Source organism: Sander lucioperca, chromosome 6 (assembly GCF_008315115.2).
Source record: "Sander lucioperca isolate FBNREF2018 chromosome 6, SLUC_FBN_1.2, whole genome shotgun sequence".
Taxonomy (NCBI): domain Eukaryota; kingdom Metazoa; phylum Chordata; class Actinopteri; order Perciformes; family Percidae; genus Sander; species Sander lucioperca.
In genome coordinates, this window is record NC_050178.1 from 11,526,903 (window position 1) to 11,544,202 (window position 17,300).

The following is a 17,300-nucleotide window of genomic DNA, read 5'->3' on the forward strand; positions in this document are numbered from 1 at the left end:
GCAGGTTGCCAAGGGAATGAATAAAAGAAAACTCACTTCTTTCATCGGCACCATCTTCTGCACCCCACCTTTCATCGTGAATCTCTGCCCTCACATGCAATAACGAGCTATAAACAACACCCATAAAGACCGTGCCAAGTCTTTAGATACTCCCAGTGTTTGATGTTAAAATTGTATCTGACCCCACAGTCAGGATTATGACTCATCAGATGTCTCTCCTGTGCTGAAGCCAAAATGTAACTATGATTGAATGGAGTTCCCCCTCTAGCTCAATTCCGGCTTTGTTTTCAGATTGTTTGATGCTGTTTTAAAGTCTTCTTAGGTAAGTTCACATCTTAAATCAAGTCTCAAATGATGTCAAAGCAAGTCCCAAGCTAAGTGTCAAGTCCTTGAGTCATTGGTCAAGTCACATCAGTTGATGTGACATACATGTGCACATACATCTGGGTATCTGGAGTGCCTACCAAGCCACAAACTGTAAAAGAAGAAAATCCCAGTCAGTTATTTATGGGCTGCCTCGATCATAAAACATGGGATTCAACAAGTCATTCAGATTTGGCTCCCCTTCTCATGTCACAAGCAGGCTCATTAGAATATACTGCCACCATCTGAGCACTCCCTTTGCAAAGGTCATAAAACATAGAAGAGAAAACAGAAATGTTTGTTTGCTCCAAAAACCCTGAGGTGTTTGAACACAAATAGTGAACTCGCCTATTTTCTCTGTGTTTTAACATGTTTGCAACGCATGTAAGAATGACTGAAGAGGCCAACAACATTGATATGTGATACAGATATTCTTCTTTTCATAACTTAATAAAACAGCTTAATGAAAGAAGTTTATATTTGAATGTCTAGAGTTTGTGTTGCTTTACTAATATATGTTAAGTGCTGTGCAACAACATCAAAAGCGTCAGACAATCACAGTATTGAGCTTCCGTTGATTGAATAAACTTTTCCTCTTGCTTGTGACTGTATTGTGAACCCCACCTGTCTGACGCCTGAGTCAACTATTGTAAAACAAACACCAGGAAGCACTTAGGCCTAATAAGGGTTAATCCTGGCATGGCACCAGTCCTGACTAGGATCTTCAGCTCAAACAAGACTCACTGTCTTTAAGATATGTTATTAATATACTATTTTAAAGCAGTACATTTAGTTGGACACATACAATAATTTGATATGTGTTTTTATTTTAAGTTGCTGAAACATGCTGGTTGGAAAATCTGTCATTATCTCAGTAAACTGACTGTGAGCTGATACTGACACCTGGTGGCGGAAATGAAAAGCATCAGCCTGCACAGCACAAAACAGAAAGTAATTGTCAACTATTTTGATAATTGAGTAGCCTAATTATTTCTAATTATTATGTCTATAAGACATTTTTCAAGCACAAATGCCAAACTCAAATGTGTGGATTTTTTTTTTTAAATCATTGAATATTTTTGTGTTTTGGACTGTTGAGGATAACGCAAGCACTTTGAATACTTCAACTTGATAGCCTTTTTATTTTTATTCTTTACAGTTTAAAGGCTGATTTGTCAATTCATTAAGAAAATAATCGACAGATTAAGCCCTATTATTGATACCGAATATCATTTTTTGTTCATCTTGTAAAGATTATATCATATGAGATAGTCTTTGTTGTAATTTAAAGATTTAAAATATTGATAACAATTAATTAACATTACTCCCAATCCTCATCCCAGTTAAATGTTGGCACGACACCAAGAATCTGTCATAAAAAAAATTAGAAAAATTCCAACAACATGGATATTTTCATTAATTTACCTTTTCAACTGTGGGTTTGGTGATTATTCATTTTGTAAATGTTATAATCAATTTAAATGCAGTAGTACATAATAGCATCTCATTCTTTATGGACTAACATTTTTTGGACAACCAGTTGCCCTGCTACACTCACACACATGACCTACTTTACTTGTTGCAGCATATATCAAACGCACCCCTCACAATAAAGCGGGCCATTTAAAAACTGTTATTGCCCTGCCCACTGTTTAGCTGCATGCTCCGCTGGTCATTTACCATTTCATGATGAAGCTAACAGTCCAGTCATGTTGTTCCAGGACAGATTGGTGGAGGTAATAACGGTAAATGAGCTCCTGCACACAAAGTGAGCTTCAAGCTGGAGTTATAAGTTTCCATTCCTGCTGTCATTGGTTACGGACAGACTCTTCCTAAAGGATTTATTCAACGCCGAGACGCCAGTTGTCAGAGCTTCACTTCACCAGGCTACAGCAGGTATATGCAGAGATGTAACGTAGCCTACTGGTTGTGCTAACTAAGCTAACATACTTTGAGTAGCTCTCCTGCAGGTCTAGCTCGCTGCTAATTTCTGCGCATGTGCTGCTGTCCATCTGCCTTATTGCCGTGTGCTTTCGCTTTGGTACGTGCATGTTGACTTTCCTCGCTGTTTAGTTAGTTTTATATTGAATTATAGCTTAGTTGTTGCTGTTATGTCTTTTATTTTGATGAAAACTGGGTCATCTTCAATATGCATGTTATTTACGGATTTTATTTCGAGCAACGTTTGAGTTGTCTGACTTGGAATACATTTTGGATGTTCAATTATCTTAAAAGACATGTTTCTGCATCTTCACTTTAAGTGTGTGTGTGTGTGTGTGTGTGTGTGTGTGAGACAAGCACCCCACAAAAACTACACTTGTGCATGAAAACAATATGATAAATCCACTGACATTTTATCACACCCGATTGATGGTTGTGTGTGAATGCAAAGCTTTCCTTCTTTCGATATTCACAGAACACACAAAGAGAGACATATCCCGTGTTTATTTCAGTGATAATGAAACCGTGAAAATGTATTGAATATAAAATAGCAAAATATTCTCTGTGACCCTGTGAAGTGCTCCTTCTGAGTTGATGCTGTATGCTGCAGGCTTTGGTTTGCAAGTGTTGGTATTTGACTTGAGATGAAAGCCAGCTGTTTCGTTACTGGTTTTGGCCTTTTGCTGCATCAAACATCTTCTTGCGGCCCTCCATGCCTGACATGGCTTCCACATTCTTCCTCCAGTCACTCACCTCCACTGTCTTCTCCTGCACAGAGAGTAGCACAGAGACTTTTGTGATGTCTTTCCCAGTGTGGTGTTGGACTAAAGGTGAACTGCACACATTTTGGATGCATGAAATGTCTATCCAGCCAGATCCTCTCCATGAAACAAACACTCTTGGGATATAGGAATCCTTGTTAGACGTAATCTGATATCTTGAGCCTTGCACCAGTGATTTTAATTTTGTTTATGCAAGCTAAGAAAGCTCATTAATCAGTTTCCCACCCTGGATATGGACACCAGTAAATGGGTTAAAGCGCAAATAAATTATCACCATGGAAAACATTTCTGCCAAAGCTGCACCTTGTGTGCCATGTGAAAATAACAGGATTGTGTCATTGTATTTTGGGGAAAAGCAACATTGTATCTTTTTCTGTATTTTCCTAAAACCCACCTTTTCTGTGTCCTCCTTCTTGACTGATTTTAGATTAGCTCGCAGGTCCATAGAGACCTTGTGTTTGGAGCCCAGTAGGGAGCGCAGGATGGCATCAGCCGAGACCCTCACCCTTCTCAGGTTGGGTCTCTTAAACTTCCCTCGCAGGTCCAGTACCTTGATGTTTAGGTCTTTGATCTGTGGAGAAAGTAGAGAGGAAGTTAATCTAGGTAATTTGCCACAGACAGTGACTATTCAACTGTCCCATTGTAGAATTGGTTGATTTAAATGTCCCATATTGATTCACATGATTGGTTCACACTTGTATTTTGGGTTTCTACTAGAACATGTTTTCATGCTTTAGTGTTCAGAAACACATTATTCTTCCAATACTGTCTGTCTGAACCCTCCGTCTGTAACACTACGTTTTAGTGCCTGTCTCTTTAAGCCCAGTCAGATTGGTCAGTGTTTTCGGGTCTTCCGCACCTGCGCTTTCGGAGTCTCTGCACCGCCATTGCAGCCGGGGAATGACTGTTCCCCAGCACTTTCTACCTATTTATATACAGTATATAGTATAGTTGTGACATTACAACAGTACTGAAGTCCTGATGGCTTGTTAAAATGCACCGTTAATGAATACAAGCTTTGTACGTTTCTCTGTGGATTGAGTGGGTTGAGTTTTCATACTTACTTTCACAGTATTGTATAGCACTGCTTTATAATAAAACAATATATGGAAATCTCACTTTTTACAATATGGGACCTTGAAGGGCAACTATTATATTGCATTTTCAGGATAATTGTATTTTGTGTTTGTACCAGAACATGTTTAAATGCTTTAATGTTAAAAAAAAACAAAAACACTTTATCCTTTATCGTCCAATCAACTGCCGGTCGACGTCCCTGGTCCCTCCTCTTCCGCTTTGTAGTCAAGATGGCGCCCGTTTAGTGCGAGTAGGGTCCATCGTTCCACACTGAACTTTTTGACCGTTTTTAGGGTGTCATCCGGGTACTTTCAGTGCACTGACTTTTTGCGTTATCTACACTATATACTTAAAACTAAGTGTTTGAAGTGTGCAAGTAGGCAGTTTGAGACACAGCCTAGGCTAACGTTAGATTGTCTTGGAACGAAGCAGCACTTTCTACCATCAAAAATCGCAGATAAAGGCTTCTGAACCAAACACTACCCAATCAGACATGTTTCAGCAGTAATGCGACCCGAAATTGGGGAGAATTTAACAAATTGGCTGCCAAAATGACATCTTTTACTGCCGTTAGCATGTAGCTACATGCGACAATGTTAACACTGCAGTAGCTTAAAAAAACACTCCAGTCCTGCCTACCTGGAGCAGATGACCAATCATAGAAGGCCTAGATTAGAGTATTACACATAGAGTTGCGTAATACTTAGCTAGCCAAGAGTAGGAAAAACTGCTGGAAATCTGAACGTTTTAGCTCACGGGGATTTCTCTAAAATACGTTTACATCATTATTGGCGCTGTTTAACATGAAAATCTGACATAACATTGTAGACATGACAAAAATACAGAAAAGCATAATATGTGACCTTTAAAGCTAAACTTTCTTGGTGTTTGGACACATCACCAAGTGATCAAGTGATGCTTTGGAATATGTTTATTTATTTTTGTTGTTAATGTGGAAATTATCAAAGCTGTTCATTGTCCTTTTCAACTAGTGTTCAGTTACCTCTCTGGTGTTGTGCAAGACTTTGGCTTCAATATCATACCGCTCTTCGTCCACCACGTCTATTTTGGCATGCAGCTCTTTGCATAATGTCTAAAAAGAAAATAAGAGGAAGTGGGTGTTAATTTGACCACCTCCTGAGTGAAATAACAGATCTTTAGCAGCATTATTTCAGAGTTTTGGTTTGTACATATGGACAACTCTGTGGTAAATGTGAAATTCTACCTGTAGCTCTGCTAACGATTTGCCACTGGTCTGTATAGGAGGTGATTTTTCTTCCAGGTACTTTGCCTTCTGTTCCTGTTTTTCTTCCATCTCCTGCTCCAGCTCCTCCTTGGCCTTGGTGACCATCAAGCTCTAAAACACCACACACACAAAGTAAATGTACCTGTTTGATTTACGGTAAAGATACAGTCTGTGCAAATTGGACTAGGTACTCACCTTCAGCATGAGCTTGCGAGAAGCTGAGATTTTAGATTTCCTCTGCAAAAATATATAATTTTTTTTTAATTTAGTGTGACATTTCAGTGGCGCAGGAACAATCTTAATATGTGCGCCTGTTAAAGTATTAGATTTCTTAGGGAGTAGCGTCTTGAATTCTTACCTCCGGTCTGTAAGTAGAAAATAAAGAGAGGACACAGAAATATAGCATTCAGTTGCAGATAGCAAAACTTTAAATTAATTGTGTCTAATAGTTTCCATATAATATTTTTCATGAAGTGTTTCTACAGATACATCTCATTTGCTAAATGAAACGGATACTCTGATTTGGAAATGGAAACAATAACAGAAAGACAATACACTTACGCTTTCTCAGGCATCTTGGCTACTTCCCCCTGGAAGACAAAAATAAAACCTTTTGCATCTGAAGTGTTCAACAGTGGGGAGCACTTGGGTCGGGTGCCCCAATGGGTCTTAACTATGGTTTCCCTTTTAGCTCCACTATACATACATTCCACCACACAGTTGACCGTATGGTGTTACAAGAATGGAAATATACAGTACATATATATATAGATATGTTGATCTTAAAGCTGTAATTGTTAACCCCATTGCTTTCATTATTCTTTAACAGTGATTTGTATTATATATTAAATTACTAAAGGACTTGTCTTTTCACATGATCAAGCTTTTTTTGTGTTTTGTTTATCGGGCATTGTTATTTGTTACTTGTAGAAAGGCCTGCTGGACAAAATCATCCAGTCACTTCCCAGTGCTGATATCTGTGATGACAGACGGAGAGAAGCATGCCTCAACATGGCAGCTATTCCAGTTAGATAACATATCCTGCTTTCACCCCCACTTTCCTGGATAAAGACACAGATATAGACAGGGTCCCTAATTCTCAGAACAGCACTGACCCAAACTTTTTTTTTTTTTTTTTAAAGAATGTCCAGCTGAATTTGCCAAGGCCCAAAAATGTTATAAAGAGGAAAAAAGATAAAAAAGTGCATTTTTTTTACATAGCTTCGGGTGATGTTTACCATGAGACGATATAAATGTGTCAACCATTTAAAAATAACACTTATTTTCATTATTATATTATTATTATCTTGATTCATTAGTTGGTCTATTTTATTATATCGATACTGCAAAATAAAACTACATATACTTCCATCACTAGGCTACTATCAATATCGCCTATTGTTCTACAGTTAAGTTGTTTGTGGTCTTTGTGATTATTAAATTCAATTAACAGTGATTTAGTCATAGTTGTAGCAATGTGATTTCCATTTAAACTAATAATAAGTAATTGAAACTGAAACGATTAGTTGTTAATCGTTAATTCATAAGGTTTTAAGCAGAAAATAGCAAAAAAAATTGCTGGTTCGAGCCTCTCAAATGTGAATATTTGCTGGTTTTATTGCTTTTTATGATACCAAACTGAGAATCTTTCGGTTTTGGAGTGTTTGTCAGACAAAAGCCAGTTAATGTCGTCACCAGGGGCTCTGGGAACTTGTGATGTCCATTTATTGCTATTTAATAGCATTCTGTAGACCAAATGTTTTATTGATCTTTTGATTATTTTACATACTTTGATTCCAAATAGCAATATTTTTTTAAATGTCTAATCTAATTGATGGAATCTAAAGTAAAATTCTGTTCTCAGATCAAACCCCCACAACCTGTATCACTGACTGGGGGTGGGTTATAACTATCAGTTTGATTGAATAAATGTAGCAGAGATTCATGGCCTTACCTTTCTGGTTTGATGCTGTGGATGCAGACAGACACAAAGTGATGGAGAGAAGAACACACCAGAATATTTATCTCCTGCTCCCTTTTGTCCCTCCTCTTTATCACAAGGACACTTAAATAGAAACACACACCCAAATCCACACACCATGAGACGGGGTGGTCTCAGCATAACAGGGATTGTGATGCCTGTGTTGTGTTGACAGATCACTGCTCTCTGCCTCTTCATAATAATGTGTGTGAACTTTTCTCTGCGCCAGGACGGGATGAACAACATCCTCGTCTATTTTCACTTCAGCGGTTTTCAGTCGGTTGTTAATCAGTTTTCTTCTTTTATGTGTGAACTATTTCACGCTCTATAGGTAGGATCTTCTCTACTCTGGTACACCAGCTTTGTTCATCCTAACAGACAGCTGCTGTGTATACAGAAAGTGCAAGCTTCTTTTTTCCTCATATTGAAGCAAACTTCAATCAGCAAAACAGTTTGTCTTGTAGCTGTAGATGATTTTCTGAGATTTTCTTTGGCTACTGAGAGTGATGTTGGAGACGTTCCCTGTTCCCCCCTGAGTCTGCCAGGCCCCGTTGGTCTGATTAGGATAATAGCTGCAGACAATGCTAAGCTGTGGTTTTAAAACGGGAATGCAGTTTCCATTATACGTTTAGCTAAGGCCAACAACTAAACCTAGACAAATTGGAGCACCATGTGATGCAGCCACTCTTTGATTCTGGATCCCAGCTTGCACGTGTGCATGCTTTTTGGAGTTTGTGTGTGCAGAGCAAAATGTAAACACAGATGAATGTGTAACACACTTAAGTGTTCAGTTTACTCATGCAAGGACACAAAATCACTTGTGTCTGGTTTGTGTTCATTAATGTGTTGCAAGGCTGTTTTTTGTTAAAATAAAGTCAATAAAGTGTTTATGCTCAAAGTGCAGCCCAAAGGGCCAATGGCGACCCTCAGAAACATTTTGTGTGGCGCCAGATTTACAATATTGGATCATCCGCGGTCCATTTCAGTACTTTCGCTTTCAATAGCTTAAATTTAATACACTACTCTGCTACAGGTCAAACTGTGCCCCCCTAACAAGCATCTGTCAGGTTAGGAATGACAACTGGTGGGAAGCTACTGGTTGCATGGCAACGAGTGGCACCTGGAGCAGTTGTCATCAGTGCTAGTACCATGCTACCTTTTTTTGGTGGAAAACCCGGGAGTTCACATTTTGAGAAACCCTGCATTAAAGGGTTTCTAAAATTGCCAAATCAAGTAAAACATTGTCAAATGATTAGTCAATTAAAGGATTAGTTAATCCACAACTATTTTGGTAATTGAGTAATCATTTCAGTCTTTTTTTCTTCTTTTTTTTTGTTCCCAGATCCCAGTTTCTAAAATTTCAATATTCGCTGCTTATTTCTGTTTTTATATTTTTACTTCTCTTTTATGGACTGTTGGTCGGACAAAACGGGCAATTTGAAGATGTCACCTTGGGCTCTGAGGATATGGGATGGCCATTTCTTTGCAATATTTTGACATTTTGTAGACTGTAGCCTATTGTTAATTGAAAAATCCCTTACAAAAACAGTACTGCAAGCAGCAAGCAATTTGTTATGCTTTATCATTTATTCTAGTTTTTTTTCAGTACACTGAAAGCAGAACGGAGTACACTTTATCTGTAAATTTATCACTGGTAATGTTGTGATTGCGATATTCAATCATGTTATCGCATATTTTTTCTCATATTGTGCAGCCCTAGTCATAGGCTTGAGATAATTATTTTCATACTCCTCAAATCAGTGTTTCTGCACTCATTTATTCAGGTTTGTTCTTTTTAATTTGTTACCTGTCTGTATATTGCTTGCCGGTGACAGCATTTGACTGTAAATCTCCTGCACTTTACACTGAACACATGCTTTACATATGTGGCAACATATGTGTGTCTGCTGCATTGTCTCCTGCTTACGGTGGAGAGCTGTCATCCTCTTGAGACCACAGTGACTGTGACCTGTTGGGCCACCAGCCCTGCTATTTATTACAGTTTTATATTTATATAGAGGCCATTGTGCTTTGTTCAAACTCCCATCAAGGATGGGACACCACCATGGGAAATACTTCTAGCGCTGAATCTGTCTCTTTAGTGAAATTAATCTGTGGATGTACAAAGATAATTGCATTGTTTGCACTGTCTGTAAGCGTATCCTCTTATTTCTTTTGGTAGTAGTGTTAGATTGTTAAAGTTTGCCGGGCTGTTCTTTTACTCTCGCTGAGTTAGCACTTTTAAGTCCCTGAGGCTGATTTGATTCATGACACTGAGATCCAGGCTGTTGGCTCATGGCAGCTGATTATAATTCCACAGTATATATGGCAGCAGGATTAACAAAGTGCTGTGTGTGTGTTTGCTGGACTGTCTCTAGGAAACTGAACACTGACTCATATATTCAGATGCCAGTGGATTACATTGGACTTTTACAGTACAGTAGCACTCTCCTGTAAAGTATACCTATTGTTTAAGTCTTTAAGAGTTCAAAATGTTTACTGCAACTGTTAATTATGTGTATTATGTTATGTAAATGTGTAACAGCAGCAATATTTTGTTTAATTTCTTATTCAAAATGTAGTGTTAATGTAAAGTCTGATAAGTCTCACTTCCTGTTGCTACTCCTGTCAAGCTTAACGTTCTTGCACATAATGCAGTTTATAGTAATAACGTGAACTGATTTACCATCACAATTTGCAGTGATTTTTAAAACAATAGGTCCTTGATTTTAGACAAATGCAGACTTCTCATTTCTAGCTAGTAACTCTTTTTGCTGGCTGAAATGGCAACTGCCGCCACACCAACTTAGCTGCAGCCACAATGCTAAAGCTAATAAAGCTATAAGTGAAACGTGTAAACTTCCCCAAATCCAATACAGGGCAGGACAGAGATGCTAACATTGACCTAAACTCGGATAGCATCCAGGATCAGCTTCCAGCATGGAAATGGCAGTGGATATGATAGTCGTGAACAGGGCTTATTTTCGTTTTAAATGTAACCTGTAACTAGGGCTGCACGATATGAGAAAAATATCTAATTGCGATTATTTTGACTGATATTGCGATTGCGATATGATTCACCATATTGGAGGGAATGATCCTGTTTGTGTCATTATTCTCATTGAAAAATATTAACATTTAAAAAATGTAAATGATTATAGTGTGATTTTGTGAGGATCTGTACCAAAGATTTTTTTTTTTTTTTGTCTGTAGAGGGTTTTCACCGACGTCACGTTCTGGGCGGTAACCTGGATGCGCAGCCATATTGGAGGCACTCGGTGTAAACAACTGAATGGAGTAATAGCGTATTGTGCACTTTGGATACTTTTAATACTTTATGTCTAAACAACAGAAAAGCTCATCAAAACGTGTCCAAGATGCAAAGGCATGGAAGGACTTGGACCACAAAAAAGGCGCAATATTTTGAGAAATTACAGTTTACTGGCGGTGCAGATCCCTGCAAGTTGGCTCCCTCTTCTTGGATCTATGGCGACCCGGTGATTCTTCCTTCAGTTGCATATACTGATATAGTCAACTACCTGGTTTTCTCGCCGAGCCCATACACAGCGGAAGACCTTAAATCCTACAAAAGTTTGGAGGCTTAGTATAACCAGATGGTGTGTGGATGGGTGAGGGAGACGCAGTACCAAGTCATTAACGACCGTTATGTTGTGAAGGCCAAAGTAAGTAATGCAATAACGTCTTTAATCAACCTAACCTTAACTGTATGATATCATTGTGATACTCAAGGTGTAGCCAAGTGACTCTCAATAGTTTTTTTTTTCATTTCAAAGACCGAACAAGACAGATTTTTCCCTCGTAGATCCTGGTTAAGCTTTGCCAACCACAAGCGCCTCCTTTCCTCTGATAACTTCTGGCATTCCTCTCCCTGGTTTTTAATAACTTTTGGAAGTCGATAATATTCCAAATGTTTTTCTCGGTCTGACCTATTGGTACAACCTAAAACACGGCAATAATTAACCATTTTCCTTGACGGTGTTCGGGATCTACTTCAGTGCCTGTGCTTTGTTGTGATGCAGAGTATCTCCAACATGACGACTTCGGGTCTGATGACGCGTCGTGAAAACCCTCTGTAGGATATGATTTGTAGGCTGGGACGTCTCTTGCAGCAATAAACAACACTTCATTCAGAATGGGTTGCCACACATTTTTGCCTTAACAAATATTTGGCCCCCCCTGCGATTTGGATATTGGAGTAGGCCATATTGCGACTAATTGTGCAGCCCTACCTGTTACCCCATAAACTTATGTAGAAACGTTCCTTGGAAGCAATGCTCAGTTACTACTGTAGGTAGTAAGCTAGTTAGCCGCCCATGCTAACTGTTGGAGCAGACAAACGGTATTTAATCCCTACATATTTGCTCTTGTGTTTTTGGTTTTAGAAAGGTTCAGAGTGTTGCTCTCACTACAAGCCTCAAACAGACCACTTCAACACGTGGAGAAATCCAAACCCTGATGGACCTGCAGTGCATGGACATTTCGGGGAGGGGTTTAGCAAACGGTTAGTTTCGATTTTAAGATACAAAATGTAAATGCAATTGATACAAAATGACAAAATTAAAACATTTCTATTAAAGTGATGCAGTTCTTTGTATTATAGCATATTATACTAATATACTTAAAATCAAATTATCATATTGGCTTTATTTTTCACTATGTGGAAATATGTGACTCATTCACCTGATCTCCCACTGTAAGATCAGTTCTCTATATTGCCATCTGGTGGGCAAAGGGATGATGGGAAATACACTACATGTCCATGTTATTTTCATACTTGCAGCAGGACATTTAGAGCAACCGTATATCAATTTTGAAATGTCTACTAGGTGAAGAGATGAAACACGTTTTTGTTCCACTTATTATGAATCTAAACACATAAAAACTCTGCAACAGATCCAGAGTAATACTTTCATCTTTGTGTGGATTTCAGAGCTAGTTTGACTGTTGATGTGACTCACACATGTTGTAGTCGGGACCAAAATAAACAGCTGCCCCCACCATCACAGCTGCTGGCACTCTGCTCAGTGTGCCAAATCCTCGGCGCAGGCAGAGACGGGGCTGAGCACTACGACGCCGTTGTTCGTCACAACAGCTGGCATTTTACTCTGTTTGATGGTGATTGGAAGGAATAACAAGCACACCCAATACCACATAAACAAACACAATGATTTCATCAGACTAGAACCATAAAAAATAACAATGACAATTGTGTAGAGCATGCCAAATTTTGCATCACTGGGAATAAGAAAATAATTCCATTGTTTGGTTTGCCTGATATTTATTTTGTGTCTTAGCAACAAAGCATTTCTTAAGACAGTATGTACACCATTTGACATGTAAAGCAGAAAGGAGAAAATCTTAAGTGTAACTGAAGCTAAATGTGAGCCTGTTTTTTTTTTTTCTGTCTTGAAAAATGTTAATCTTGTTCTGTTCTATCTCAGACTCCGACTTATTCAGATGTTAATCAAACTCAAAGTCTGCCACTCCATTTTGTTATTACAGTGCAAGTGTCTCTTAGTATGGCAACCACAGAGTTTAGTTTTTTTTTTTTTTTTAAAAACACACAATGTGCACATCCGAACACAGTCAGAATTTAGTGCGTTTTGAATACTGTATATAGCATATCTTGTTTTTTAAGCAGTCAAATACTAGGGCATCATAATCCAGATTCAAATGCAAAACATAGAGCAAAATCTACTTGGTAAACTCGTACAAAAAGCTGTGTTGTGTGCTTCTTTCACTTCTATTTGCCATTAGCTAGAGTGAATGGGCAGGGTAAAATAGGCTGGATATTGAAGGATCCTGGAAGCGATGATATCCTAGCGATGTCAGTTCCAGGTAGTTCCGAGCCTTCAGGCTTTACTGGGAATGAGCCAGAGCTCCTGCACCCTGACCAAAGCCAAACCCCTTGGGACCAAAGTTCTTTGCGTAGCAACCTGTGAATGAAAATACAAAGACTGAGAAATGCTGCATAAAACATTGGTGGACAAACTAAACAAAAGTAATTTATTTAACCTCGATTTGCAGAGCCACATAATCAGAACTACGGTTTTTTTTTTTAGTTGTCGACTGGCTTATTTATACATGAAGTCATGATCAAAAATGAATAAAAAAAAAAAAAACATCTAAATGGCAAAAGGTCAGAGGGGCTGCTGACCTGCTGGGCCTCTGTCTTAAGTAATTTAGAGCAACTGCTTCTGCGCTGCAGGTTGAGGTTCAGATGTCACTGGTTGAGTTAAACCTCTGAAGCACTGTGTGTTGTACAATTATACACTGCCATTCCAAAACAACTGCTGCAGTATTGATTCACTAATGAGAATTGTTACCAGTTTTTATTTGTTTTAAAAAAAATACTAGAAATAATTTCTCATTAGTAACAGCTAGGGCTGAGTGAGGGCCAAAATCTTCAATCCCAACCATTTCTATCGGTGTCACGATTCTCCAAATCCAAGATTCAATTTGACTTTCGATTTTAAGGTCACAGGTTCAGCAGTGATGGCAATGCCACAATAAGAGCCATTAGATGGCAGAATGGTACTTTACAACAACAGTTGGAGTTTCTATAGTTCGTCCTTCACGAGGTGCAGTTGAATGCACCATGAGTTTATCAAGGGGGACCCAAATCCATCATGAAGTCCCGTCGGAGCCCACACGCTTTACCGTTGGTTGCTTGTTTGCATAACTTACAGGGAAGGCAAAATGTGATGGTGACTTTGGTGACGGTGAAGTGGGTGGATTTTCCAGGTTTGTTGTTTCTCTGTCATCTCCGACTCCGGCAGTGGCCATGGTGTAGTGCAGCTGCAGGCTACTGGTAAGCTAACGTTATGCTGTGTCTTAAGCTGCATACTACAAGCCACAAAGCTATGCTGTGTCTGTTTTTTTTCTTTAGACGTGTGCAAGTAGGCTGGGATTAGGAGACAAAAAAATACTAGGGGCCTGATTTGAAAATTGTGACATCCCTGGTCATTTCATATCTCTAAAGATATATATCACGATATAGCATGTGTTCTGGTAATTTAGTAAATAGTGTATATGAAATAACCACATGGTAAAGCCTGTATTGTAAACTACTGTGTGAATTAAATACCTGACAAATGAAAAGTACTGAGTTATTTCTCTTTTTATTAGGAAGTTTAGTGCAAAATAAACATAACGTGCAAGGATCAGAGTGTAAATCTGCGTCCAAATGGAGTAAATATTGCCATAACGCAGTTTGGCCACTGGCTTTTCAATATCGCGTTAGAAACGATATAGAACAATATATATACAATAGACATTTTTATACCGTTTGCACTATATATTGTCATATCATCCAGCCCTAAATCAAATTAGTTGATACACACAGACCTTTACAGAAGATCTCTCCGTCTCTATCCGCGAGGGTGGTGGACTCGAGTCCTTTGCCACACTTGGCACAGCGAAAGCAGCCTTTATGCCAGGACTGATGAGATAGCAGAGAGTTGGTTCAAGCTTAAAAATATACAGAGAACTGACAAATCATCCACTTTTATTCTTAATTTAAAGCATAATTTATACACTGAGATAACGGTATACGTAGATCTTTCTTACATTGCCTCCTCCGACAACCTTCTCGGCTGCGTACACCATTTTCCCACATCGAGGACACATATCGGAGCCCCCTGGTTTCTGGGCAAACTTTGAGGCGTTGGGGTTGTTTGTAGGGCGATGAGGAGCTTGTCTGTCAAGGAAAACCAGATCTTTAAAGAAGGCAATAAGGGATGAAACTGAACAGCTGGACGAAATCTCTAAGACTTTGCTTTATTAAATGTATTAAGAGCTACTAACACAGATCCTGTGGCTCCTTTTTATGTTTCATCCCTCAGTTGTGACTTTAAATTCAACATGTGTAGAAGTTGTTTAGTTTGTGCACACTTTTCTGTTTCAAAAACTTAAACATTATATGAAATGTACTTTGTCCTTTTATAATCGGGATGTACAGTATATAGCTTTATACTGTTCTCAGTAATTTAATAACAGGAAGTATTGTTTTGCTCACTCTTCAGGCTTGATTCCAAGTCCTTCTCCTGTGTCCATACTCAGAGTGCCGGCTCCACCTCCGAAGCCGTAGCCTTTTGGCCCGTATTTCTTGCCATAGCATGATTTGCAGTAGATCTCATCCACATGGACGGCCACTGTTGTGCTGTCTAAGTTCTTCTTACAGACCACTTACAACAACAAAGACGGGGAGAAAAACAATTTAGAAATATAAATCTATGTCTAATTATGTTTTCTTTACTCTCACAAGCATCTACAGCAAACCAAACAAACTAAACTCTCAAGACAGATGTTTAGCCATGACATTACCGCAAACTATGCATGACATTTTAAAGAACAAAACCAACTATGATGCATGGCTGGCTCAGATAAATACTTGTCTGTGCTGGAGGGGGGGGGGGGGTTATGTGTACCTTCCTCTGCCATATAAGGAAGACCAAGCCTTTTGTCACATGTTTCCACTGAATCCAAATAAGGGCTGAGATGTCTGAGCGAAAACCTGCAGATGCTCACTTTCATACCCTGATGCCAAATACTCTGCATTCCATCCCGGCACTTCTTGTGATTTCCGAGTCGTTTATGCGCTGGGAGTCAGTGGACAAATAAAGCCGATTACCAGAGAACTTAAATACTTACTGCACAGAAAACAGGATTTATGCCAGCTCTTCCCCTCACACTGCACTTCCTCAGCGAAGTAGACGGTTTTCTGGCAGCAGCCGCACTTGTTTCCTCCTCCGAAAGGCATTCTGTAAGCATGCAGGAGAGCCTGTTGTGTACATTTTCCATTCACTGTATATATAACATCTCTCTACTTGAGTACAGATCAGTGTTGCTCAGCAGACGGATGCCATCTGCAACACTTGAGGCTAGATGCAAAAATACCTATAAAAGGAGAGGTACCAGTTTGCTTTGATATGCTGCTCTTTCTTTTCCCCGTTTTGTTTCAGCGTACATGAGTGGATATCTAAAGGACTGTTCATCCCTGATTGTAAAATGCAAAGTATACCTGCTGGCGTTGCTCAGATAGCACCAAACCACCTTCATCAAATATATAATGACAGAATACAGTCTGTATCAACACCACACCAGTTTTATGGCAACGGGTCGTCAACCACACAGAAAGTCATCAATCTAGTAGATCACTCTGGATAAACAGGAAATTCCTTGCATTTTAACTTACTAATCACACATTTTTAACAGCCTTGGCCTCAGACAACTGTTGTGTGCTGCCAAAAACTACAATACAGATTGTGGTCCTCAAACAATCTTTGGAAAATAATTTATAAAAACCCTGTTTAGGGATAATTTCAGCGTAGTCTCTAGGTATGACTACAATAAAAAAAAAGCTTGCTAATGGCGTTTTAACAGTGGCACTGGCACCTTTTTCAAGGTTGTTTCTTCTCTGATGGCTTTCCTGTTGAGGTTCAGGAAACAACTTTTGAAGCATAAACCCAAGACAATGACAGGAAGTGTCCAACTTTAAGACATAGGCCTCTTAACTGTATGCAGACCAGCAACACTTGATATAGTTATTTCAATTAAAAGTCACTTTGTCTGATTTGACTATTTTGATAAGAACAACTTGTCACTATACTGTTAAATCCTACAATAAGTGTGACGAGAACTATGTTTTCTGTATCCTCATAACTTAAACACACCTACCTGTAGTGAGGTGAGAAGCTGATCCTCTCTGTGGTTGTTCAGTAATATTAAGAGATGACTGAGGTGAGGAGAGACACTGGTCTGATGAGCAGAAGCAGAGGGAGGCTGAGTGGACCCCAGGCTGAACTGAGGGAGGAGTCAGGACACAGGGGAATAGACGTAGGGAGGAAAAGGAGGAGAAAGATGGTGAGAGTAGTTATTGATGGACGGG

General features: G+C 39.1%; 2 protein-coding genes across 3 annotated transcripts; both read right to left on the minus strand.

Annotated features, from left to right (window-relative positions):
* Nucleotides 1-2,790: 2,790 nt before the first annotated feature.
* On the minus strand, nt 2,791-7,439 carry tnni1b (troponin I type 1b (skeletal, slow)). Of its 2 annotated transcripts, XM_031301913.2 has the most exons (8): nt 7,364-7,437; nt 5,971-5,999; nt 5,768-5,774; nt 5,605-5,646; nt 5,389-5,520; nt 5,167-5,256; nt 3,481-3,657; nt 2,791-3,072 (listed from the first exon to the last, which is right to left on the minus strand). In XM_031301913.2, the coding sequence occupies exons 2-8, from the start codon at nt 5,982-5,984 to the stop codon at nt 2,968-2,970; spliced, it is 567 nt and encodes a 188-aa protein (XP_031157773.1). In that variant the 5' UTR covers nt 5,985-5,999; nt 7,364-7,437; the 3' UTR covers nt 2,791-2,967. The 2 variants fall into 2 exon arrangements, with proteins under 2 accessions (XP_031157773.1, XP_031157774.1); XM_031301914.2 differs by lacking the exon at nt 5,167-5,256 and having other exon boundaries at nt 7,364-7,439.
* Nucleotides 7,440-12,800: 5,361 nt separating this feature from the next.
* Nucleotides 12,801-17,300, minus strand: csrp1b (cysteine and glycine-rich protein 1b). The gene is made up of 6 exons (XM_031301911.2): nt 17,090-17,300; nt 16,064-16,173; nt 15,429-15,597; nt 14,981-15,110; nt 14,759-14,852; nt 12,801-13,347 (listed from the first exon to the last, which is right to left on the minus strand). Exons 2-6 carry the CDS (start codon nt 16,170-16,172, stop codon nt 13,271-13,273), a joined length of 579 nt encoding a protein of 192 aa, XP_031157771.1. The 5' UTR covers nt 16,173; nt 17,090-17,300; the 3' UTR covers nt 12,801-13,270.

Excerpts from the sequence above, each read along its gene's own strand:
- tnni1b (XM_031301913.2), bottom strand. Across the intron at positions 5,257-5,388 it reads AATCGTTAGCAGAGCTACAG|ACATTATGCAAAGAGCTGCA; the intron begins GTAGAATTTCAC and ends TTTTCTTTTTAG. Across the intron at positions 3,073-3,480 it reads AGAAGGAGGACACAGAAAAG|GAGAAGACAGTGGAGGTGAG; the intron begins GTGGGTTTTAGG and ends CTCTCTGTGCAG.
- csrp1b (XM_031301911.2), bottom strand. The coding sequence starts at position 16,172 with ATGCCTTTCGGAGGAGGAAACAAGTGCGGCTGCTGCCAGAAAACCGTC. Across the intron at positions 15,598-16,063 it reads TAAATCCTGTTTTCTGTGCA|TGGTCTGTAAGAAGAACTTA; the intron begins GTAAGTATTTAA and ends TGTTGTTGTAAG. Across the intron at positions 13,348-14,758 it reads CGGAGAGATCTTCTGTAAAG|GTTGCTACGCAAAGAACTTT; the intron begins GTCTGTGTGTAT and ends TTTCATTCACAG.